Source organism: Pipistrellus kuhlii, unplaced genomic scaffold (genome assembly GCF_014108245.1).
Source record: "Pipistrellus kuhlii isolate mPipKuh1 unplaced genomic scaffold, mPipKuh1.p scaffold_m20_p_115, whole genome shotgun sequence".
Taxonomy (NCBI): Eukaryota; Metazoa; Chordata; class Mammalia; order Chiroptera; family Vespertilionidae; genus Pipistrellus; species Pipistrellus kuhlii.
Genome location: NW_023425422.1, coordinates 264,354 through 288,638, shown reverse-complemented (window position 1 = coordinate 288,638; position 24,285 = coordinate 264,354). Strand labels below are relative to the sequence as shown.

At 57.6% G+C, this 24,285-nt stretch overlaps 2 protein-coding genes across 9 annotated transcripts in view; one reads left to right on the top strand and one right to left on the bottom strand.

Annotated features, from left to right (window-relative positions):
• The window catches only part of GRIK1 (glutamate ionotropic receptor kainate type subunit 1), a 59,234-nt gene extending 43,432 nt beyond the window's left edge, over positions 1 to 15,802 (top strand). The window contains exons 12-19 of the mRNA XM_045579799.1: positions 1,598 to 1,713; positions 2,957 to 3,174; positions 4,237 to 4,459; positions 5,631 to 5,869; positions 6,996 to 7,005; positions 7,109 to 7,363; positions 15,208 to 15,227; positions 15,626 to 15,802. Coding sequence (XP_045435755.1) covers positions 1,598 to 1,713; positions 2,957 to 3,174; positions 4,237 to 4,459; positions 5,631 to 5,869; positions 6,996 to 7,005; positions 7,109 to 7,363; positions 15,208 to 15,227; positions 15,626 to 15,802 — 1,258 coding nt within the window. The remainder of the gene's footprint in view (positions 1 to 1,597; positions 1,714 to 2,956; positions 3,175 to 4,236; positions 4,460 to 5,630; positions 5,870 to 6,995; positions 7,006 to 7,108; positions 7,364 to 15,207; positions 15,228 to 15,625) is intronic.
• Positions 15,803 to 20,850: 5,048 nt separating this feature from the next.
• BACH1 (BTB domain and CNC homolog 1) overlaps positions 20,851 to 24,285 on the bottom strand; it is a 46,379-nt gene continuing 42,944 nt past the window's right edge. For 4 of the 8 annotated variants that reach the window (XM_036432681.2, XM_036432675.2, XM_036432677.2 and 1 more), the window contains one exon: positions 20,851 to 22,985. In XM_036432681.2, the coding sequence (XP_036288574.1) occupies positions 22,536 to 22,985 (450 nt within the window). In that variant the 3' untranslated portion in view covers positions 20,851 to 22,535. The other 4 variants (XR_004987036.2, XR_004987035.2, XM_036432679.2 and 1 more) reach the window with 4 other exon arrangements.

Below are 24,285 nucleotides of genomic sequence, written 5' to 3'. Positions count from 1 at the left end.
GTGGCTCCTGCCAGCTCCTTGGCCGTTCGCCTCAGTCAGTGACGGAGAAGGACAGGGACCTTACCCTCGCCTCCCTCTCCCGGAGGCGGGAGGTGTTGTTTGGATAAGTCTTATTTCCTTCCTAAGGGAGAGGGAAAGCTGGCCGCACTGTCAGGCTAACGCGCTCGCTAGAGATGCTTGCGACGCGCTGGCTGAACTGAGCTGCATGTGTGAGGTCTCACGTCAGAGCACAGGCTGAGAGAACGAGGCAAAGCCCTGGGGGGGGGGGGGGCATGTCGGGGTTTGATTTTGTGGTTGACATTTTTTCATATTATTTTCTGAGGAATATTGAACCTAAGAAATTATGTCTGTTATCATGAACCCACAACTTAAATACATCGACAAGCCAGATATCATGTCTGCTTATATTTTATGATATGTTTGTCCTTCTTAAATATAAAGGTATTTTTTTAAGTTGGCATCTGGCAAAAAATAAAAATAAAAAAAAACCCAGAAAGCCTTTGGCTGTAATGCTGAGGTCATTGCACAAACCAATATTTCTATTAAAGCTCCAATAGCACTTCCTCCTAGGCCTGCCAGAGTGGCTCAGGGTCTGAGCATCGGCCTCTGAGCCAGGAGGTCAGGGTTCGATTCCCGGTCGGGGCACAGGCCCGGGGTGCAGGCTCCATCCCGGGTGTGGGGCGTGCAGGAGGCAGCCGATCAGGATTCTCTCTCATCACTGATGTTTCTCTCTCTCTCTCTCTCTTCCCCTCTGAAATGAATAGATTTTTTTAAAAAAAATTGTATCAGTTATTCACTTCTAACGCCAAGTGCGGAGTGCTGAGGCGGGACCAGCTGGACTCAGAGAGGGGTGGGGGCTCGTCCTCGGGGGTGCGGTGGGAGGCCGGTCCCCGGGCCTGGCTGCCGGGCTGATTGGAAAACGCCCTCTGCGGAGGCACCGCCGGCTCCGTCTGGCCATTAACGTGTTTAAATCTCGGCGCCAGCGGCCGTGCTATGTCATGGTGACGGCCTTCACTCGCATTTGCTTCCATTAGCGGCCCATTAACACGCTCTTCCTTTCCCCACTCGCCCGTGGCCCGTCAGGAGAGGGTGTAAATTCAAAGCATTATCGTGTCGCTGAAACTAATTAAAATGCATCGCCTGCCATCGTGGGCCGTGCAGGCGCAGCGTGGGGAAGGCGCGGGGGGGGGGGGGGGCGGGGGGGGGGGATGCTGTTACCACAGGGGTAACTGCGAGGCTTCCCGTCACCCCACACTCGGGGAGCAGGCACCCCACTGTCCAAAGGGGCCTGGGCTCAGAGAGTCCTTTTCTGAGGAGCCGCCTGCCCGGCTCCCTGTGCCGGCACCTCGGTGCCTGCCTGTGGCTGCCGGTAACCCCCGGGCCCGGGTCCCACCCGCCGTGGCCGAGCCCGTGGCCGAGCGTGTGGCCGTGGCCGTGGCCGAGCCCGTGGCCGAGCCCGTGGCCGAGCCCGTGGCCGTGGCCCTCCGTGGGACCCCCTCGGCGGACGGCCTTCCAGGGCCCCTTCTCGCACTGCAGGGGCGCCGTTGGGCGTGGGCCTGCTCCTCTGACGCAGACGCTGTCTCTGTCGTCTGCACAGGTTCAGGCCCCACAATGGGCGCCGTCCCCACCCCTGTGGCCAGGACCCAGGCGTGGTGGACGGCCTCACGCTGCTGAACGGCCTCTGGTTCGGAGTCGGAGCCCTCCTGCAGCAAGGTGCTCGCTGGCCCCTCACCCCTCAGCCTGGGCGTCCACGCTGGTGACCCCGATCCGCCCCTCACCCCTCAGTCTGAGTGTTCACGCTGGTGACCCCGATCCGCCCCTCACCCCTCAGCCTGGGCGTCCACGCTGGTGACCCCCAGACGCCCCTCACCCCTCAGTCTGGGCGTCCACGCTGGTGACCCCGAGGCGCCCCTCACCCCTCAGTCTGGGCATCCACGCTGGTGACCCCGATCCGCCCCTCACCCCTCAGCCTGGGCGTCCACGCTGGTGACCCCGATCCGCCCCTCACCCCTCAGCCTGGGCGTCCACGCTGGTGACCCCGATCGGCCCCTCACCCCTCAGCCTGGGCGTCCACGCTGGTGACCCCCAGACGCCCCTCACCCCTCAGCCTGGGCGTCCACGCTGGTGACCCCCAGACGCCTCTCACCCCTCAGCCTGGGCGTCCACGAGGGTGACCCCCAGACGCCCCTCACCCCTCAGCCTGGGCGTCCACGCTGGTGACCCCGATCCACCCCTCACCCCTCAGCCTGGGTGTCCACGAGGGTGACCCCGATCCGCCCCTCACACCTCAGCCTGGGCGTCCACGCTGGTGACCCCGAGGCGCCCCTCACCCCTCAGTCTGAGCGTCCACGCTGGTGACCCCCAGACGCCCCTCACCCCTCAGCCTGGGCGTCCACGCTGGTGACCCCGATCCGCCCCTCACCCCTCAGCCTGGGCATCCACGCTGGTGACCCCCAGACGCCCCTCACCCCTCAGCCTGGGTGTCCACGCTGGTGACCCCGATCGGCCCCTCACCCCTCAGCCTGGGCGTCCACGCTGGTGACCCCGATCCGCCCCTCACACCTCAGCCTGGGCGTCCACGCTGGTGACCCCGATCCGCCCCTCACCCCTCAGCCTGGGCGTCCACGAGGGTGACCCCGATCCGCCCCTCACCCCTCAGCCTGGGCGTCCACACTGGTGACCCCGAGGCGCCCCTCACCCCTCAGCCTGGGCGTCCACGCTGGTGACCCCGATCCACCCCTCACACCTCAGTCTCCGGGGAAGCGCTTCTGCATCAAACAAAAGCCACAAACCACACCTTCCCGCCATTTTTTTAAAAAAAGCAGCGATTACCCCTGCCCCTGAGGGTGCCTGCTCGGCAAATTCACGGCTTTTATGCCACAAAAATGTGTTCATCCACCCTAGCCCATCCCAGCCCGCTCCCTCCCGACGCCCTCTGACGCCCGCTCTGCCCCAGGGTCCGAGCTGGTGCCCCAGGCGCTGTCCACCAGGATCCTGGCCGGGAGCTGGTGGTGCTTCACCCTCATCCTCACCGCGTCCTACACGGCCAGCCTGGCCGCCCTCCTGACCGTGGGGAGGTCCGAGGCCCCCATCGGCTCGGCGGACGACCTGGCCAGGCAGAGCAGCATCGAGTACGGGGCCGTCAGGGACGGCGCCACCATGGCCTTCTTTGAGGTGAGCGGCCGGCGTGGGTTCTAGTGGTTACCTGGCTGCAGGGGGGTGGGCAGGGACGGGGGGAGGGGGGTGGCTGCGAGTCTCCCTGTCTTCCAGCAGGTGCGGGGCACAGGGCTGTAGGGGAAGGGGCGGGTGAGGCTGGGGACGGGATGCAGCTAGGAGCAGGCCAGGGGTCCTCGGATGTCAGCTGTTGTCCTCAGTCACCAGGCGACAAGATGGTGGTGATGAGATGATGGTGATGAGATGATGGTGACGAGAGGATGGTGATAAGATGGTGGTGATGAGATGATGGTGATGAGATGGTGGTGATGAGATGGTGGTGATGAGATGAGGTGGATGAGATGGTGGTGATGAGATGATGGTGATGAGATGGTGGTGATGAGATGATGGTAATGAGATGAGGTGAATGAGATGGTGGTATTGAGATGATGGTGACGAGAGGATGGTGATGAGAGGATGGTGGTGATGAGAAGGTGGTGATGAGATGATGGTGATAAGATGGTGATGAGATGGTGGTGATGAGATGGTGGTGATGAGATGATGGTGATGAGATGGTGATGAGATGATGGTTTGCCCTCTGCTGGTTCGGCCCGACCCCACCTATGGGTTCTGCTTGCTGGAGTCACAGCTGAGTCACCTCCCCCATCGCTCCGCACAGGCCTTGAAAGGAAACTTAGGGAAAATGTGCCCCCTCTACACACGAGAAACGTACCCCCGTTCATGTGTGGGGAATGTACCCTTTGCACACAGTGCACATGCTAAAGCGTGCAGCCGTGCGATCTCTGTCAGATCAGTCTGGGGCCCTGTCTGTCGGACGGTAAGTCCCTATCATTCCCTGACTGAGACCCACAGAAGCACCGATGGCCAAGTCCCCCTCTGCACCTCCCACGGGGCCTGCAGGGAGCTGGGTTCTTCCGGTGACCCCGCTGAGGCCCAGGGCCCTGCTCGCCGTGTCCCTCCTGAGGACGAAGGGAATGTGTTTGACCCCCGGGCTCTGCACGGCCTTGGGACCATGCGCTCAGCACCCCTACCTCCTCCCCCCCGCCCCCACTCTCCCCGCAGAAGTCCAAGATCGCCACCTACGAGAAGATGTGGGCCTTCATGGGCAGCAGGCCGCACGCCCTGGTGAGCAGCAGCGAGGACGGCCTCCGGCGCGTGCTCTCCGCTGACTACGCGCTGCTCATGGAGTCCACCAGCATCGAGTACCTGACCCGGAGGAACTGCAGCCTCACGCAGGTCGGGGGCCTCATCGACGCCAAGGGCTACGGCGTGGGGACCCCGATGGGTAAGGGGCGACGTCAGCCGAGGCTTGGAGGGCGGGCATGTAAGGGGTGGCAGGGAGTGTGGTAGGGAGCGTGGCTGGCATTTCACCTTTAGAGCCGTTTTCTCACCGGAAAATCCATCCTTTTAGTGGAGAAAGCAGAGTCTAACTCCAAAGCACTCCACTCTCCTTTGCAGCTGGGCTTTGGGACTCTGGGTAGAAAGGAAAACAGCAGCCCTGGCCTGTTTGGCTCAGTGGGTAGAGCGCCAGTCTGTGGACTGAAGGGCCCAGGTTCCATTCCAGATCAGGGCACAGGCCCGGCTGTGGGCTCCCTCCCCAGTGGGGGGCGTGCGGGAGGCAGCGATCAGTGACCCTCTCATTGTTGATGTTTCTATCTCTCTCCCTCTCCCTTCCTCTGAGATCAACAAAAACGTTTTACAATATGATTTAAAAAAAAATTAAAAATAAACAAAAGGGATAGACAGTGTGGATGGGGTTCATCTCTGGCTTGAGCACCCATTCCCTTGGCCAGTCAGTGTGCGGAGGCTCACTGAGACCCCACTCCCCGACTCCACCTTCTCCTGCGTCCCCCCCCTCCCCTCCGAGCCCCCCATGTCCCCCGCTCCAGACGGGGTCCCTCACTCCCCCCACCGTATCCCCCAGGCCCCCCGCTCCGGACGGGGTCCCTCACTCCCCCCACCGTGTCCCCCGTGTCCCCCAGGCCCCCCGCTCCGGGACGGGGTCCCTCACTCCCTCCCACCATGTCCCCCGTGTCCCCCAGGCCCCCCGCTCTGGGACGGGGTCCCTCACTCCCTCCCCACTGTGTCCCCCAAGCCCCCCGCTCTGGGACGGGGTCCCTCACTCCCCACCCCCCGTGTCCCCCAGGCCCCCCACTCCGGGACAGGGTCCCTCACTCCCCCATGTCCCCCAGGCCCCCCGCTCCGGGACGGGGTCCCTCACTCCCCCGTGTTCCCCAGGCCCCCCGCTCCGGGACGGGGTCCCTCACTCCCCCGTGTCCCCCAAGCCCCCCGCTCCGGGACGGGGTCCCTCACTCTCCCCCCGTGTTCCCCAGGCCCCCCGCTCCGGGACGGGGTCCCTCACTCCCCCCCGTGTCCCCCGTGTCCCCCGTGTCCCCCAGGCCCCCCGCTCCGGGACGGGGTCCCTCACTCCCCCCTGTGTCCCCCGTGTCCCCCAGGCTCCCCGCTCCGGGACAGGGTGTCCGTGGCCCTGCTGCAGCTGCAGGAGGAGGGGAAGCTGCACGCCATGAAGGAGAAGTGGTGGCGAGGCCGCGGCTGCCCCGAGGCCGGCCCGGAGGCCAGTGCCCTGGGCGTGGACAGTGTCGGCGGCCTCTTCGTGGTGCTGGCGGCCGGCCTGGTGCTGGCGGTGCTCGTGGCCGTGGGCGAGCTCCTGTACGCGGCCCGCAGGGGCCGGCAGGTGAGCCGGGTGGGCGGGGCGGTCTGCGTGGACGTCGCGTTTGGGGACCTGGGGGCATCCCCTTCCGTAAGGGCCTGGGGACCTGGATGTCAGAGAGGTCGATCGGAGCCCCGGGCCGGCCGACCTTCCTCCGTGTGGACGAGGGGACCGGCCGCCGTGCGGGGGCAGCCGGACGGTTCCCGGGCGACAGGGAGGCCCTCAGCGAGGACGGAATAGACCGCACGTTGTGCTTTCACACAGAACCCCGCGCCTCCGCCCAGGCCTCGCGGGGCTGCAGGCTGCCACTGCCTTCCGGCCGGATCCACACGGTGCATCTGTGGGGCCGGAGCAGGGCTTCGACCTTCCCGGAGGAATCTCAGCGAAAACAGCCTGGCTTGGGGCTGAGCATCGACCTATGACCCAGAGGTCAGGGTTCGATTCCCGGTCGGGGCACAGGCCCAGGTTGTAGGCCCCATCCCCGGTGTGAGGCGTGCAGGAGGCAGCCGATCTATGACTCTCTCATCCTTGATGTTTCTTCCCCCACCCCTTCCGCTTCCTCTCTGAGATCAATAAAAATATTCTTAAAACGAAGAGTAATGTCAACGAAACAATCCCACCTTAATGGAACCCCTCAGGCAGGGATGTGTCAGAGAGAGGACCGGGGTCCTGTCCGTCTGTCCTCTGACCCCCGTGCATGCGAACGGCGTGGTGAAACCCACGGACACACCCTCTGCATCCGTGTGCGTCTGTGATCTCCGCTGCCCCCGTGTCACGGCTCACACACTCGCTTTCCTCCCTGTCCACCCATCACCCCGCTGGCCGGCCCCCGGGGTTTCCCGCAGAAAACACACAGTAAATGGTGCTTTCTTCTTTCTCTTCACCACAAAGGAAAGTCACAGAATCGGGTTGTGTTTCAGGAACAGAGTCCCCGGGAGAAAAGGCACAGCCTGGGTGCCGCTCTCCCTGTGTCCCCCGAGGTCCAGGCGCCTGGCCCTCGGGCCTGGTCTCCCCCCGTGGGCAGGGCCTCACCGTCCTCTCGGTCTCGGCCGGCCCGTGTCTGCCTGGGAGCCCCTGGGGGAGGTGGTGTCACTGCGTTTGCCAATGAAGCCCGTCTGCCCGCTGCCTTGGTTTCCCCGCGCGGGAGAGGCGGCGGCCGGGGCGGGCGCAGACGTGGGCCTGCGGGCGGGTCCTGGTGTCGGCCGCGCCGGGGGCAGCGGGACAGGAGCTGGTTATTGACCTCTGCCCTCTGCCCTCTGCCCTCAGTGCCTCTCCTTCAGCGCCATCCTGGGAGAACTGGGCCTCCCGCTCAGGAACCACAGGAAGTGGAAGAGGAAGCCGAGGACGAAGGGGAAATCCGCCCTCACCAGCCTCCTCGCTTGTCACCCCGGACGGACTCCGCGGAGGAGGGAGGCGGGGCCCCCCAGGGCGGGGCCCCCCGGGATGGCGCCCCCAGGGACGGGGCACCCCAGGGCGGGGCCCCCCAGGACGGCACCCCCAGGGATGGGGCACCCCAGGGTGGGGCCCCCCAGGACGGCACCCCCAGGGACAGCGCCCCTGGGCAGCTGCCGGGCGGACGGGGCTCACACCTCCGGCTCCTGGAGGAAGAGCTTCTGACCAGCGCGCGCTGGCGTCGGCCCCCGCCGGCGGGGGACTGTGCACGGACAGCACACGGACAGCACACGGACAGCACATGGGCAGCACACGGACAGCACACGGGCGGGGGGACGCCCCGGCCCGCTGGTCCTGGGAGGGCCGTGTCTTTGGAACGGATCGGCTCGCGGACTCACCCATCTCCTCCCGCCCGGTGCTCCGGGTGCTCCTGGCCGTTAATAAACGCCGGTGCTTTCTAGAACGCGTCTGGCCGGTCTGTCCCCCTCGCTCCCGCGCCGGGCCCGGCTGCCCACGGTCTGATGAGGACCAACCGATGACAATAAATGGCTGACGTCCAGGTCCCGTCACTGAGGCAGGGCGGCACCCGGGGCCTGCAGGGCTGACCGCCTTCGGGCCGAGCGTGGGGAGCAGCGCCTGGGGCAGCGCCGACCGGTTCATGGTGAACCACCTGCACCTCGCCGTGGAGAGAAGCACGCAGAACGGGGGCCACGAGCACGCACATGCACACACACTCACATGTACACTCACACTCACACACACACACACGCACACACACACACTCACATACACACTCACATACACACATGCACACTCACACACTCACACTCACACACACTTACACACTCACGTACTCGCACACACACACTCACACATACGCACACTCACACACATACACACATTCATATTCACACATACGCACTCGTACACACTCACACATACACATGCACACACAAGTACACACACTCACACACATACATACACTCACACATAAACACATTCATATTCACACATACACATGCACGCACACGTACACACTGACACATGCACACACTCACACATACACACATACACATGCACACAAGTACACACACTCGGATGCACACTCACATTCACACACATGTACATGCTCACACATATACACACATTCATATTCACACATACATATGCACACATGCATACACATGCACACACATACACATGCACACTCGGATGCACACTCACACACACCTGTACACACATACACACATATACACATTCATATTCACACATACACATGCATGCACAGGTATACGCTCACACATACACATGCACACACAAGTACACACACTCGGATGCACATACACAGACTCACACAATGCACATACACACGTTCACATTAAACACGTGCACATACATACACTCACATGCACACCCACACATACACTCACAGACCCAATTCCCTGAAAGTGTCACCATTAAGAGGCTCGTTGGCCGCTGTAACCACAGTCCGCTGTGCTCTCCTTCCATCAGCCCCAATTGAGCAGATTTCCTAATTAAGCCTGTTCCAGCCGAGAAGCCTTTCTGATTAGATTCCTAATTTACACGGAGCTCCGTGCTCTAGGGAAGGGAACGGGGGAAGGGGAGGAGGGCCTGAGAGTTCATCAGCCTCTGGAACTCTCCTGTGCACTCTGACCCCGTCAGTAACACAGGCCTTGTTCCTCCGGAGCCCGCCTGCGGAAGAACTGTCTGTCCGGCGTCAGGTCAGCGGGCGGTGCTGGTGGGCAGTGGTGGGCGGACAGTGCTGGTGGACAGTGCTGGTGGGCAGTGCTGGGTGGGCAGTGCTGGTGGACAGTGCTGGGTGGACAGTGCTGGGTGGACAGTGCTGGTGGGCAGTGCTGGTGGGCAGTGCTGGGTGAACAGTGCTGGGTGGACAGTGCTGGGTGGGCAGTGCTGGTGGACAGTGCTGGGTGGACAGTGCTGGGTGGACAGTGCTGGTGGGCAGTGCTGGTGGGCAGTGCTGGGTGAACAGTGCTGGGTGGACAGTGCTGGGTGGGCAGTGCTGGTGGACAGTGCTGGGTGGACAGTGCTGGTGGGCAGTGCTGGGTGAACAGTGCTGGTGGGCAGTGCTGGTGGACAGTGCTGGTGGGCAGTGCTGGTGGACAGTGCTGGTGGGCAGTGCTGGTGGGCAGTGCTGGGTGGACAGTGCTGGTGGGCAGTGCTGGTGGACAGTGCTGGGTGGGCAGTGCTGGTGGACAGTGCTGGTGGGCAGTGCTGGTGGGCAGTGCTGGGTGGACAGTGCTGGTGGGCAGTGCTGGGTGGACAGTGCTGGTGGGCAGTGCTGGTGGACAGTGCAGGGTGGGCAGGGAGGGAGGGGGCCGTGCAGGGAGGGAGTGGGTGAGGCTCCCAGAACGGGGCACAGTGCCCTCTGAAATCAGCATTCGCAACGGCCTGGAGGGAGCTGGGGAGCGTCGTGCTGAATGAAATAAGCAGTCGGAGAAAGATAAGTATCACAGGATCTCACTCGTTTGTGGAATATAATGAACAACACAAACTGGTGAACAAAAACAGATCCAGAGACAGAGAAGCATCGATCAGACCGACCAACCTCAGAGGGAAGGCAGGGGAGGGAGGGGAAGGGGGAGAGATCAAAGGACTTGTAGGCATGCAACTGAGCCCAACCAACAGGAGGTGAGGGCATGAACGGGGGGTGGGGGGGCAATGAGGGGATGGGGAAACATATGTAACACCTTAATCAATCAATCAATAAAGTACAAACATATATACATTGTTTTAAGTTGGGGCAGCGCACCTTGTCACCGCCCTGCAGAGCCCCTGGCGGGTGTCGGCCGCCCCAGGCCGCTCTGCCTGCAGCCACCCCAGGGGCCCCGTGCCTCAGCGCGACGTCCACACAGGCTCGCTCGTGTGGAGGTGCCAGGGGAGGCGGGAGCCAGGCTGGGCAGCATTTCCTGGGAGCTGGTGGTATCGTACCTCGGCCCCTTGCTCCCGTGAGCGTGTGCAGAGCGTGTGCAGAGCGTGTGCAGAGCGTGTGCAGGGGGAGCAGGTTTGTAGGATTCAGATCCTTTGGCTGTTACGGGAGGAGGAAGGGCTTCCCTGCACAGCCTAGAGTGCCGGGCGGTTAAACACAAAGTGACTCTGACGTTTAATTTAAAGCCGCCTCCTGGCTGCGCGTTTCCACTTCACTTCACCTGACGCTGAAGCAGCCCCGGCGGCTCTGGGCGGCAGCTGAGCCCTTAACTCCTGCCCTTCACGCTCGGTGGCCCCCACACGGGACCCCTCAGGCCCGCGCCCCGCTTTTAACCTCTTCACCGACATCAGCACAGCATCTCCCGGTGTTTCCTGGGCCAGCTTTCCCCGTTACCACAGCAACGGCTCTGGCTCCGGTCCCACCTGGGACCCCTGCAGACGCCCTTCGAGGGCGGGGCCCCCACCTCAGCCGGAGGGGGGGGAGCAGCCCTGGAGGAAGCGCATCCCCAGCCACCTTCCCGGGAGAGCCTTCCCAATCACCGGGAGAGCCTTCCCAATCACCGCCTCCCGGGAGAGCCTTTCCCAATCACCGGGAGAGCCTTCCCAACCACCACCTCCCGGGAGAGCCTTCCCAAGCACCGGGAGAGCCTTCCCAATCACCGCCTCCCGGGAGAGCCTTTCCCAATCACCGGGAGAGCCTTCCCAATCACCGCCTCCCGGGAGAGCCTTCCCAAGCACCGGGAGAGCCTTCCCAATCACCGCCTCCCGGGAGAGCCTTTCCCAATCACCGGGAGAGCCTTCCCAACCACCACCTCCCGGGAGAGCCTTCCCAAGCACCGGGAGAGCCTTCCCAAGCACCGGGAGAGCCTTCCCAATCACCGCCTCCCGGGAGAGCCTTCCCAAGCACCGGGAGAGCCTTCCCAATCACCGCCTCCCGGGAGAGCCTTCCCAACCACCGGGAGAGCCTTCCCAATCACCGGGACGTGGTCTCACGATGCGAGCCGGCTCCCCGGCCAGGGGACCGGGTCTCAGGACCATGAAGCACAGGTAGGGACGCCTCGGACGCCTCTCACGGCCACACGGGTGCCGGGTGCCTCCTGGGGCCGGAGGAACAGGGACATAACACAATGGGACGACAGCAAACCGAAACGCGACTGCACAGCCACAGGAGCCAACAGCAAGCTGAAAAGGAGCCACCGAACGGGAGGACGCATTCACCAATGATACACCTGGCCGGGTTTAATTTCCAAAACACGACAGAGTTTACACAGCCCAACACCAGGAAGGCAAGCGATCGGTTAAGAAACGGGCAGGGACCTGCATAGACCCGGCTCCAACGCGGGCAGACAGAGGCCGAGGGACAGAGGAAGATGCTCAAAGGCACGGACCATCGAGATGCAATTTAAACCACAGTGAGTACCACCCACCCCGTCAGCATGGTCACCATCCGCCCCTCAGCGCGCGCCATGTGCGGGCGAGGGTGGGAGGGAAGGGAGTCTGGGTGCTGCTGGGGGGATGAAGGCGGGGGCGGCCTCTGTGGAGAACAATGTGGAGTCTCCTCAGAAAGTTAAATAGGGAGCTCACTGCCTTTTTAAAAAATATGTTTTATTGATTTTTACAGAGAGGAAGGGAGGGGGATAGAGTTAGAAACATCGATGAGAGAGAAACATGATCAGCTGCCTCCTGCACACCTCCCACTGGGGATGTGCCCACAACCAAGGTACATGCCCTTGACCGGAATCGAACCCGGGACCCTTCAGTCCACAGGTCGCCGCTCTATCCACTGAGCCACACCGGTCAGGGCCTAACTGCCTTTTGACCCAGCAATCCCACTTCCGGGAATTTATCCGAAGAAACAGGAAACAGACTCGGAAGAGTGTGCACCCGTGTTCACGGCAGCACAGTTCACGGTGGCTGAGACCTGGAGCAGCCCCGGCCGTCAGCAGACGGTGAACAGCTGTGGGACGTTCACGCCGGGGACACCCCGCGGCACAGGCACAGCCAATGGCAACGGCTCACAGCGCACCTCACGCCTTTTTAACCTGTTTAGCCTCAGACGGCCCGCTGCACCGTCACCGTCACTCTGTCGGCGGCCGGCGGCCTGCTTCCCACGTGGAGACGCTGGCACAGGGGCCGTTCGGTCACTCGCCGCAGTCACACGACAGGTCACTTGCTCTGTTAAACCAAAAAGCGGGCAATTCTCCCCGAGAATCCTGGACGTGGTCGAGATCCTCAAGGCGGGAGAGCGATGCTTTCTGCAGCCAAATGGGGGCAGGTTCAGACACAACCCTGAAAGGGAGGGGGGAAGCAAAGCTGATTTGTAACTAAAAAGAAGGACGCAGGCAGGGGCAGGACTCGCCTCCTGGTGTGCAAGGACTAGGCATCCTTCCCAGGATGTGAGCACGACTCTGCTGCCACGGGCGGCTGCCACCCAGCGGCCACTGAGGGAATTACAGCTGCTTTAAATCATTCCAAAGGCTTTCCCCCACCCCCTCAAAAATAAAAATCGCCTGTGAAAATTCTCCAATCTAGAGATCCCATCTGGGACTTCTCATCATCCAAGCAAACTCTCATCCTACCAGGGGCTAAGACGCATCTGGGGGGGGACACAGCTCTGGCCAAAGCCCTGGGTCTGAGCAAACCTGGGGTCGGTCCATGAGAAACGCTTAGCATTCTGTCCTAAAACGGAAAGGCAGAGACCAGCCCTGAGGCAGCTGCACTTCCTTCTCACTCCTCTCTCACCCGCCCCACTCCCCAAAGATGCTCGAAGTCATCAATCATCTGAGATGCGCTTTTAAACCACAAGGTTCCACCTCACACCTGTCAGAATGGCTGCCATCAACAACAACAACAACAACAAAAAGTGCTGGGAAGTATGTGGAGAAAGAGGAACTCTCCCGCACTGCTGGTGGGAATGCAGGCTGGTGCAGCCGCTGTGGAGAACGGTATGGAGTTCCCTCAAAAAATTAAATATGGAACTCCCATTGGACCCAATGATTGTGGGAATATAAACATCAATCAGAAAGGATATACACACCCCTATGTTCATAGCAGCACAGTTTATAACAGCTAAGATCTGGAAACAGCCCACGTGCCCATCAACAGATGAGTGGATAAAAAAGCTGTCTGGTAATTTCTTATCGCCCCCCTGAGCCAATGACTCTCCCGCCCCCACCTTTAACACCAGGGTCAACAATCTCCTATCCATAAAAAACGAACAACAGGTAACCTTCGTTTGATGAGACTCAAAACTCATGATTTTACTACCACCTCGTGACCTTGCAAAAAAACGTAATCCATTGTTTGCCTTTTTCCTTAAGGTTTGAAAAGTGAAAAATGACAAGAAACGTTTCAGTTCCGTTGTTTTGGGGCAAAATCCTGGCAGGAAGTGTTGGTTAAAATTAGTTGCCAATGACGACGGAGGTTGTGAAGGTCCTAGCATGGCGTGGGGGACATTTCAAAGGGAATTCGCATTTACTGGGAGCTTTAACGGCCTCTGTGAGTCTAGTTCTATCGAATGTTATTGTGTCCAAGTCCTATACAAGTTTGTTTTTTCTCAAAAGTCAAAATGTGCGATCAAAAGTATGAAAGCAACTGAGGACAAATGCATGCGGTCCAGGAAAACGTGCCTCCCGCTCAGATGCTCGAGGACTCCAGGAGATCCTCGTTACCACATCCCTCACTGATGATGCCCATCAGAGATTAATTGAGGTTATGCATCCGTTAGGGATGGCGAGGTCTGTTCGGGGAGGCGATAAAAAATTAACAACCATTTCTCACTCCACTGAAGGAAAAAAATCAGTTAAACCCTTTAACCTACATGATTGCAAAGACTTTGAAGCAAATTAATGCTAAATCCCCTTGCCATTCATTTGCAAGTATGTCCACCTCGTGGGGGGTATGTTTATTTCACTGAATGAAACAGCCAGTGATCATTCGGAACTGCTTATAATCCAAAAGCAGCGATTTGGGAGTAAGGAAGCATCCTGTGCAGAAGAGTAGGAAAAAGATCAGAGAATAATGTATAGGCGAAGACTTAGGATGAGGAGGAAAAGAAGGAACCGGAACTTGCTACGTCGCAGGGGAACTCTGGCTCAGCGGGTGACTTGCATTCGTTTGGAAATCACTGTTTACTCTAGAGCTCACACACGTCCCCACAGTCAAAGAGGCCATGGTTAGAACGAGCCTCAGAGATCATACAAGTCCAGCACTGCTCCTGCCCAGAGATTTAGTCGCCTCTGACATCACCTCTGCCAAGCTGGTAATGTTATGACTAGCGATTGAGTCTCCAAATTACATTGCAAATGAATGCATAGTAGGGCAGCAATGAACACATAGTGGGAGAGCACCTTTCCACTCCTGTAAAAAGCTGGAACAGAGTCAGCACCCGGTGCATGTTAGCTAGTATTAGGAATTGTTAAACCTTTAACGGAATATAAATTGTGTGTTTTCTAACAGATAAGAGCCCACACGGGACCTGTGTCTCCAGTCCATCATGTCTCCAACTTGTTCTGTAGCCCATTCTCCACTCTTTCCCACTGTGTGTAATGTTCAGCATTTGATACATCCTTTAAGCTAGTCTGAATTCTCTCCTGAACTGCGAAGGCTGTAAAAGATTTAAAGCTGAACACCTTGCTTGGAAGAACATATAAGCTCTCACTGGACTCTGTAAACCAGTTTGACTTTGATGCCTTTATTGAAACCTTACAAAGGGTGAGTTCCTTTCATTTAATCATCTTCATCATCATCATCATCACCACCACCACTGCCATCATCATCACCACCACCATCATCACCATCACCACCATCATCACCATCATCACCATCACCACCATATCACCACCACCATCACCACCACCATCACCATTATCATCATCTACAATGATGATGGTGGTGGTGGTGGTGATGATGTCATCACCACCACCACCACCATCATCACTACCATCACCACCTTCATCATCAACATAACCACCATCATCATCACTATCACCATCATTTCACAGATGAAGACAGCAATGTCCAGGTAAGTAAAGGGCTTTGTCCAATACATTAAGCACAAGAAGAACCTGAGTCCCTTGGCTCCGAGCCCTGCCCTCTTCCCCTGTGTGCTGCCTGCCCTGCCCTGTTCTGTGCTGCACCACCCAATACTATCCCTTCTGCATGAATTCCGTTAGCTTCGTAGAATTTATTTCTGGTGCACGAAATGAGATGAAATCCAAGGTATCACTAATTGTCCCAACGTCCTGTACTGAACAGATGCCCTTTAACCGTTGTTTGCCTCATCCACCACGTGCTAAACACACACGGGAAAGTTCACCTGCTCTGGTCCTTCTGCAGGCCGACACCACGGTCGGTGTTCTCCCTACTTGACGTTCCAGCATAGAGCTCCTCCCCTCGTTCCCACGCCTCTTACCTTCGAAGGGGGTCATCCTGGGCAGGGGCCACTTTTTGGACCAGGGAGATGGGGAATGGCCTGGAAGAAAGTTCCAGAGGCAGGGCTGGACTGACCAGAGAATCGCCTGTGACCTGGAGGAGGAGGAGGCTGAGCAGGAGAGGTTACAGGTCTGTGACCTGGAAGAGGAGGAGGAGGAGGAGTAAAAGGAGGAAGAGTTGGAGAAGGAGGAGGTGGTGACCAGGAGCAGGACGAGTTGGGAGCCGGGAGCCGTAGCCTCAGGCGACTGAGTGAGGGGGTGGGGGCCTGGGATGAATTCTGAGATTGGGTTAAACCTTCCTCCTTGGGCTCCCTGATGTTTCATCTGATGCCTGGATGCCCTTCATCAGAACTCAGAGGATCCTTCATCTCCAGTCTGAGACAGAAGAGGATTCCAGGCTCTGACCTGCCTCCTGCCGCCCTCACTCTCCCTGGTGCTGGTTACAGAGAATGAGGACCCTGGAGAATGGACATCCTGAAGAACGGAGATCCTGGAGAACGGAGACCCTGGAAGTGGTGAGGGAAACGTGGGGATGGAGGGGTTTCAGCAGAAGGAACGATGAGCATGTGAGCATGCGGGGGGGGGGGGGTAAGGGGGCAGACTGGGAATATTGGAGCAAGTTTCTGGGCTCAGGAGAGGTGCTTATGTGTGCTCAGCTGGGGGTCCCCACACCCCAGCCGCCGGCTCAGAGCCCACCTGCTCGCATGCTCAGAGTGGTTTCCACATTTAGGGAGGACGGTGCTCGAAGAGAAAGGCACCTCCCGGGCCCCTGTGCACAGAGCCGGCAGCACTGTCTCTGGAGGAGGACGTGGGCCCACCCTCCACCCTCCAGCCTCCACCCTCCAGCCTCCACCCTCCACCCTCCACCCTCCACCCTCCAGCCTCCACCCTCCAGCCTCCAGCCTCCACCCTCCACCCTCTACCCTCCACCCTCCAACCTCCAGCCTCCACCCTCCAGCCTCCACCCCCCACCCTCCAGCCTCCAGCCTCCACCCTCCAGCCTCCACCCTCCAGCCTCCACCCTCCACCCTCCAGCCTCCACCCTCCACCCTCCAGCCTCCACCCTCTACCCTCCACCCTCCACCCTCCGTGGGAGGAGACAGGATGGCCGAGTCGCATGTCGGGCAGCGGGAGGTGCTGGGCGGGAGCCCAGGTGGCCCTCGCACAGGTAACTGGGACTCACTTTCTCAGCAAACACACACCTGGGCCCCTGACCCTGCCCTCTGCCGGCTGCATCGCAGGAGACTGCCTGGCCTCGCCTGGAACCCTCAGGGCCCACAGGAACCCGCAGAGCCAGGGATGGGAAAACCTCACTGCTCCGGCTGGCCTGGCTGTGAACAGGGCGGCGGCCTTCCCAAGGCCGCTTCCTCCGCCTGAGCCGGTGGCTCCCAGGAGACGGGCACCTCCACCGGAGATGGTGACCCACAGCGGTCACGCCCACGCCGGTGGATCTGCTGGGGGTTGGAAACACTCTGACCTTGTCCCCAGCCGCAGGGGGAGCGTCCTGCCCGAGGACAGGAGCCCGCCCCCGGTCTGTGGTCTGTTCCAGCTGCTCCTGACCAAGCCTGACTCACGCGGCCAGCCGGTTGCAGGCGGGGCTGCGCTGCCATCCATGGGTGGAAGGAAAAATCACGCGCAGTGAGTTCTGACTAGGCCAGGATGTGAGCAGTTCCAGGAACAGAAGAAAATAAGACAAAATACGGTCCCAAGTGCCGGGCTACGGACCTTCCCCGGGCTAACGTCCTGAGACCCTGATGCTGACAAGCAGACCAGGCCTGTGATGCCGCAGCCTGTGATGGCGATCCGGACGGCACGGCGAGGCCCGGTGCGTTGAGAAGGGCGGGGACGCAGGGGCAGCGGGAGCCCATCCCCGAGGCCCTGCCTTGGTTCTTGGTGAGAAAACTTCTTGCCTTTAGGTTTCTGGCCGCCGTGCCCATAGTTTTTGCTTCTTAAAACCGCGTTTGACCGTTTCCGGTTGCGGGGGCCCGTCCGGGATCCACGTGCTCCGGTGAAGGCGATGGAGCGAATGAGAGCTGGTCACCGGGGCGGACATGTCTGCAGGATGCTCACAGAGATCTAACATGCCTGGGGGTGGTCGCTCTGGATGCACAGCATCGACTCTGTGGTCAGCATGTTTCCCGTCAGTCCAGCAGTTCAAACCTGGAGAAGCGCCAGGAGGAGGGCGCACAGGCCGACGGCCGGGGCACTGTGAGGTCAGCACACAAAGGCACGGAGAGCCACGCAGAGCGAGGGCTGCCCTCAGTGATCCCAGCAGAGTCCAGGACAGGAGTCACCGGGTCCCTCAGAGGCCTTGGACGCCGCCCTGATGGCATCTCGGCGCGCCTGGAGTTTCTGGGGTTACCCCTCGGGGTGGAAGGGCCTCTCATGGGCAGGCCTGTCCAGAACAGCAGGGCCGTGCCCAGCGCTGCCACGAGGACAGGCCTGGCTGAGGCGCTAGGGTTGAGGACCCAGTGTTTCCAGGGGAAGAGTATGAAGGGGACACCCCTCCCTCATCCAGCTTCCGGGTCTTTCATAAACCCCTGCCCCTGCCCCCCATGGCCCTAGGTTCTAGCCAGTCCATTGAAGGGGGAGGCCGACCGGCTGGCCCCAAGCGCTGAGACCTGCCCTCCAGGGGCACAGTCGCCTGCCCGCTTCCCCACCCCCTGGGGGCGCTGTCCCGGTTAAGCTGGACACCTGGCTGGGGTTCACCCATGTTTAGCAAACCCACTGGGCTCACCTGCACAGCCGCACCCTCCAAGGACCTCTTGCAATGTGTATGCCACGCCCCTTCTTTCTCAAAGGGCCCCAAACTCTAAGCAGGTGAGGTGCAGGGGCAGAGGGTGCAGGGGCAGAGGGTGCGGGTGCTACTTCCTGGCCCCTCGGAGACTGTGACACCCACCCCTCTCACTTCCGTCCTCAAAGCCCCTGCATCTGACCTCATGGTAACCATGGTGACCACAGGGTGGCCTCATGGGGCTGCCAGGCCCTTGGCCTCTCCTACTGTGACACTGCCTTGGTGCCCACACATGCCAGGCTGACTGGTGGCCCCTCTTCTGGCACATGGCCCTCACTGAGATCCCCAGCCTCTGACACTCCACTTCTCTCCTCCTCAGACGCAGCCGCACGCACCCGGACTGGTCTCACAGCAGCTCCGCCCAGCAGCCTGCCCCAGGCGGGCCGGGTGAGGGTGTGGCATCTTGGGTGGTTGTTACTTTGCTGCGAGGGTCGCCGTGCACCTGACACCCGCCCCCGCTTCCCTCTGCCCTGTCCTATGTCCTGCCCCTGCTACTCTGGAGATTGCCAGACTCTAGGATGTAAGAGCCCCTGCTGCTGAGTCACATTTCCTGGAGACGGAGAGGAGCACACTGGGCGTGCAGGCTCTGGGCAGCCAGCCTGGTACAGGGCCTGGCTGGACGTAGCTGTCACCTGGGAGAGGTGCCTGAGCAGGTGACCTGTAAAACCAGAGACACAGCATCCCCTCAAAAAGCCCCCCCCACTCCACCCGAAGTCAGGGAGGGTGGCAGCCGTCCTCCCTTCACCCGTGTCTGGGAACAGGATTCGGGCACCATCATCAAATAGGAAGTCCTCCCTCAGCCAAGTACTTCCTGACCAAAGTCTGAGATTGGTAAAGTCACCTCAGAGGTGGAAATGATGGAATATACAACGCTATTCAATTAGAAGCAATTTTAGGGAATTTTATTTAACTGTCAATTTATTGCCAACATCTAACATCTATCGTTTTGCTACATTTGGATAAGCACATTAGGGAGAAAATATAAATTAAATACTATGAAAGTTTTCTTTTAATGAAATATGACCTTAATTGGCTATGAATATATAAATTTAGTGGTTTTATTGCATTGTTAGAAAATTATATTAAGAAAGATACAAAAAAATCAATAGATGTTTATTTACAATTAGTATGCCATTACGGCTTTAAATTTTCATTTACCCAACAGGTTTCAAAGAATAGTTTATTACATGCCTTAATAAAACCCTTAAAATATTTACAAATTCAAAACAGATGTTTTATACGAAAACAAGTTCACCTGAGAATTCATTATAACATTGCTGTCTGGGTTTTTCCAAGTTGTGAATGGGGCTGAGTGTCCACATGCAACCTGTATCGTCTACCACATCAGATATATTTAATTCCCGCCCGGCCAGCATGGCTCAGGGGTTGAACATCAATCTACGAACCAGGAGGTCACAGTTCGATTCCTGGTCAGGGTACATGCCCAGGTTGTGGGCTCCATCACCATAAGAGGTGTGCAGGAGGCAGACATTCAATGATTCTCTCATCATTGATGTTTCTCTCTCTCTCTCTCTCTCTCTCTCTCTCTCTCTCTCTCTGAAATTAATAAAAGTATATTTAAAATATATATATTTAATTCCTTATTCAAAACTGGCAAAGCATTAAGCTACAGTAAATTATATTAGGAAAGTTACAAATGGAGGACCAAGATTTATATCCATGTTTGCTTTGAGCATAACAATTTAACAAATCATTTGCTTTAGGTGAACTGAAATAACAAAATTTAAGATAATGTTATTTTGCTGGTTAGGCAATAGCTTTTTAAAAACCATCAAGCATTGAGAAAGCCGATTCATACACCAGGGGCCGGGCCCTGTGACCATGCAGCCGATACGGAAAACCACCTTCCCGGCTTCTGCCGGAGACCCTGGTGCACAGTGCGCATACAGCCCGCACCCGCAGGAAAGTCAACTTCAAAACACTTTTAGGAAAAACCTCTTTAGAAGTTAGCTTTAAAATACGTATAAGTGTGTAATCCTATGCAATCTGTAGAAAACTACAGCCAAAAGACAAAGATAAAATCGTTTTTATCTTCCTGTCCCTCAGTTACAACTTGGAAATCACGAGGTGTGAGGTAGTGTAGTTCCTTATCCCATGCTGGCTAGTAAAACAATGCTATGCTTTACAGTTGGCCAATAACCGGAGCATCATTACCATAAACCCTTAATGCTAAGCTGTTATATGTAGAGCTCAATTTAAACCCAATGCCTTAAAAATCATATATAAACTCGGGAGACAGCTAGGACTTATCATTAAAAGAGAGAGGAAGCTTTCAAAGCAGTTATTTACAGCGGCAATTAAGCAGGTCATGTGACACCTGCACCTGCGCGCACACACACACACACACACACACACACACACACACGAGCGCACACTGCTGACAGACAGCTGAGTGTCAGTTGAGGTAGGAAATCAAGGATTCCATTGGCTTGTATTCGATTTTACATTTGTAAACCATTTTTATATTATTTCGTATTTTGAAGTTGTAAGTATCAAACAGCTACGCGGGGATGTCTGTGCCCACACACTTTATAGGTGGGGGTGCATTAGCACAGAGCTAGTCTCATTCTCCCTGACACATTCTTGAGTGTATTTGTGAAAGCCTCTAGACTGTAAGCAAGTCCAACTAGTTTTCTCACAACCACTAAGCCAACGAGAGACCATACGAACCTGGACACAGACCAGGAACGCCCCCTGCAGCCACCGCCCACCAGGAAGGAGCACATCCGGCCAGGAGTCCGAAGTCCTCTGGTCCCTGTGCTCTCAGCCAAAGCCGCCTCGCTTCAGGCTCGCTGTCCCGGGCGAGGGCTGTCCCCGTGGGAGCAGCACCCACGGGCCCTTTGCGTGGTTCAGGACGCACGGTATGAAGCCTTGGGTGTCCGACTTGGTGAAGTGCTGTGTAACTCAAACACCCTCACTCACCTCTTCGTACCCTTTAAAACGGGCGCTGCGAATGTTTGTGGCTGAGAACATGCTTTTCTAATGGTAGGAGGTCGAGTCTCACTTTCCTTGTCAAACAAGCCTGTAAGAGCAGGCTGCTGAGACAGCGGCAGTGCTACAGGAGCACTCAGAGGCGAAAGCTGCACTGAACAGGACGGGCAAAGGACGACTAAGAGGACCAGGACCACGGGCCCCAGGACACCCGATTCGGGAACAGAGCAGCAGGCACTCTGATTTCCTAAGTCACTCACACATGAAACAAGATCGAGTGTCACCCTGTTCCACAAACCTATGCGGTTGTTCTAGAGGCTTCTTTAAGTCTACAATAACACTTTCCACAAGTAAACAATAGGCTTTCACAACCAGACGGAAGTGCCTGCCTCTCCTAGTCCTGCAGGCGGCCCTCTCCCCAGATGTCGGGCTGTGCTGTGGGAGGCAGGCAAGCCCTCAAGGAGCCGAAGGAAACACTGCCTGAATCCAAGTCCCACTTCCCACAAAAAGACAGAGCATCAGGAGGCAGACTTGAGGACCAGCGGGGTAAACTGAGAGATGAGCCATGGCCCTTACCTGCTGCCATGACCACAGCCCCTAACGTCCACACAAGAGGCGGAGCCTCTGCCTCGGGCCGCCCCAGGCCCACGGGAGCTTAGGGGCCCAGTGCAGGCCACCCACCCCTGGTTTTAGCAGGGGCTGCGGAGCCAAGCTCCAGGCTTCAGGTATCCCAAGCAGCTGCCCCACTGTGTGCAGCCCATCAGCTCCTGGGGCCAGGCTCTCTCAGCACACGCAGGCAAGGCAGGCTCCTGACTCCCCCGGCTCTTCCTCAGGGGAACCCTGTGGACGCCTGCAGTTATACTGATGCTGGATGGGCTAGTCCACATTCTGGCATTTTGAATGAGGGGTAGAGTTGCTACTAACAGTTATTTTTTGAAACAGAATAAAAGTCTCACTGTGTGTTTGATGGGACTCTCTCTCTCCAAATGCCGCCACCTCTGCATTTCTGTGGAGTCGAGGCATCAGGGGCCTCAGAGGAGCCCTCTCGGCCACGGAGGGGAAACAGTCCTATTGGCAGACCAGTGGCTGGATGAGGCTCAGGACACACCAGAGCTTCAGCAGGAGGCTCGGGGCTGGAAGGAGGAAGTGAGGCTCACTCGTCAGTAGTGCATTTGTCGGTCATCTGCTGGCAGAAGTCGGAGATGCCTGCACTCTGCCGGCTCTGCTCCGAGGGCCCCTCGCTCTCCACCCTGGGGCTGTGCCCAGACTCCTGGGCCGGCACACAGCCCGACCCATTGTCCTTCCCGCCGGAGAAGCAGGAGCTTTGGCCCCCAGCAGGCGGTGCGGCAGGAGGTCCCTCCGGTAAACTCAGAATTGGTGGGAACACAAGAGCACCATCAGAAGTACTTTTGTCCTTTTCAGAAATTAAAAACGAAAGTGGGCATTCTGAGGCTGAGTACTTGGCGAGTATCTGAATCTGTTCCTGGCTCAGAGCCGCCTCTTTACAGACTTGCTGGCAAAGTCCGGTCAGGTTCTGCTTGGTCTCACCCAGCGTCGACAGGATGTGGTCTCTCTCCCGCAGCAAGCTCTCCTTCTCACTCTGCTGTGGGCACAGAGAGAACGCAATGACTCAGGGGCATTAGCAGCCATTTGTGTCGGCAGTGTCTTCTCGTTAAACAAGGTCATGTGTTCCTTTCAATTCAACGAGAAAGGTGTTCAATACCTCAGGTCCACAATCCCTCATCCACATTCCTAGGCCTGACGCATCTTGGGATCAGGATTTTTCAGATTTAGGAAGATAATGTGGGCGCACATCTTCCCTCTGGTGGGATCTGGACAGCCACCCACTGTCAAACATCTCTACACTTCTAAATAAAACACAGTGAAATATCAAACAACGTGCAAAGTAGAGAAGAAAAGATTCTACATTGCTGGTGTCATTTGCATCAGTTTTTGGCCAAAGTAGTTATGACACTCTCACTGTTTTCTGGTCGGTTTTCCACTCTCTGGACTTGCAGATTGCAGAAGAACAGTGTGGACTTACATTTTAGACAGGAGGGAGCCAAAGGCAGCACAAGCACACTCATCATAATGCCTGCAACTCGAATCACCGCCCGGTTCTATAGCAACTGGCATTTGAGCACTGATTCTGTGCCGAATATTGTGCACTCTCGGCTGTGAATGCCCATAGTCGGAAATCTAATGCGTGAGCTACGAGAGTGTGAAGAACTGGGGTGTGTGGGGGAGAGAGAAGGGAGGGTCTGTTTTGTCAATCATGTTGTTATTATTTGGAACTGTCCTCTCTCCAGGCAAGTCTTCACACAATGTTCTCAGGTTTGCTGGCTCCTGCAGCCTGTCCACCACCCCCTGCTGGCAGCATGCTTCCCCCTCGCTCGCTCCCTGCCTGCTGCCCCACACCTGCTCTGACCCAGCGTAGAGGAAACACATGCTGGCAGAGGCCCAGGCTCCTTGTGGGATTAGACGGGGCTCTTGGTTTTCTGCTCACGGGCAGGTTCTGTCCAGCTGACGCTGTGGTTAATTGTAAGCTGGGTGATTTCAGGGATAATCCTCTAAATAGATTCTTTTCTGGAACAAAAAAAGCTATAAGCATAAAAGGAAAGCTGCTTTATATAAAAATACTATTATTGTTTTAAATAAAAGTTTATCTAAAAAACTGTGTGTAAATCTAACTACAGTAATTAGTTTTTAAATATTTCAAAGCAGCTAATATTTTGAAAAAAAAATAAAGTACTAAATTTTTATATTGAAAAGTATCCTCCAATTTGTTCAGATTTTTATACAATTGTTCTGTTTGTTTCTGGGGAACCTACAAAGGTGGTACATGCTCCTGACTGGGAATCAACCCACAGACCCAAGCTAGTGCTCAAACCACTGAGCAAAAC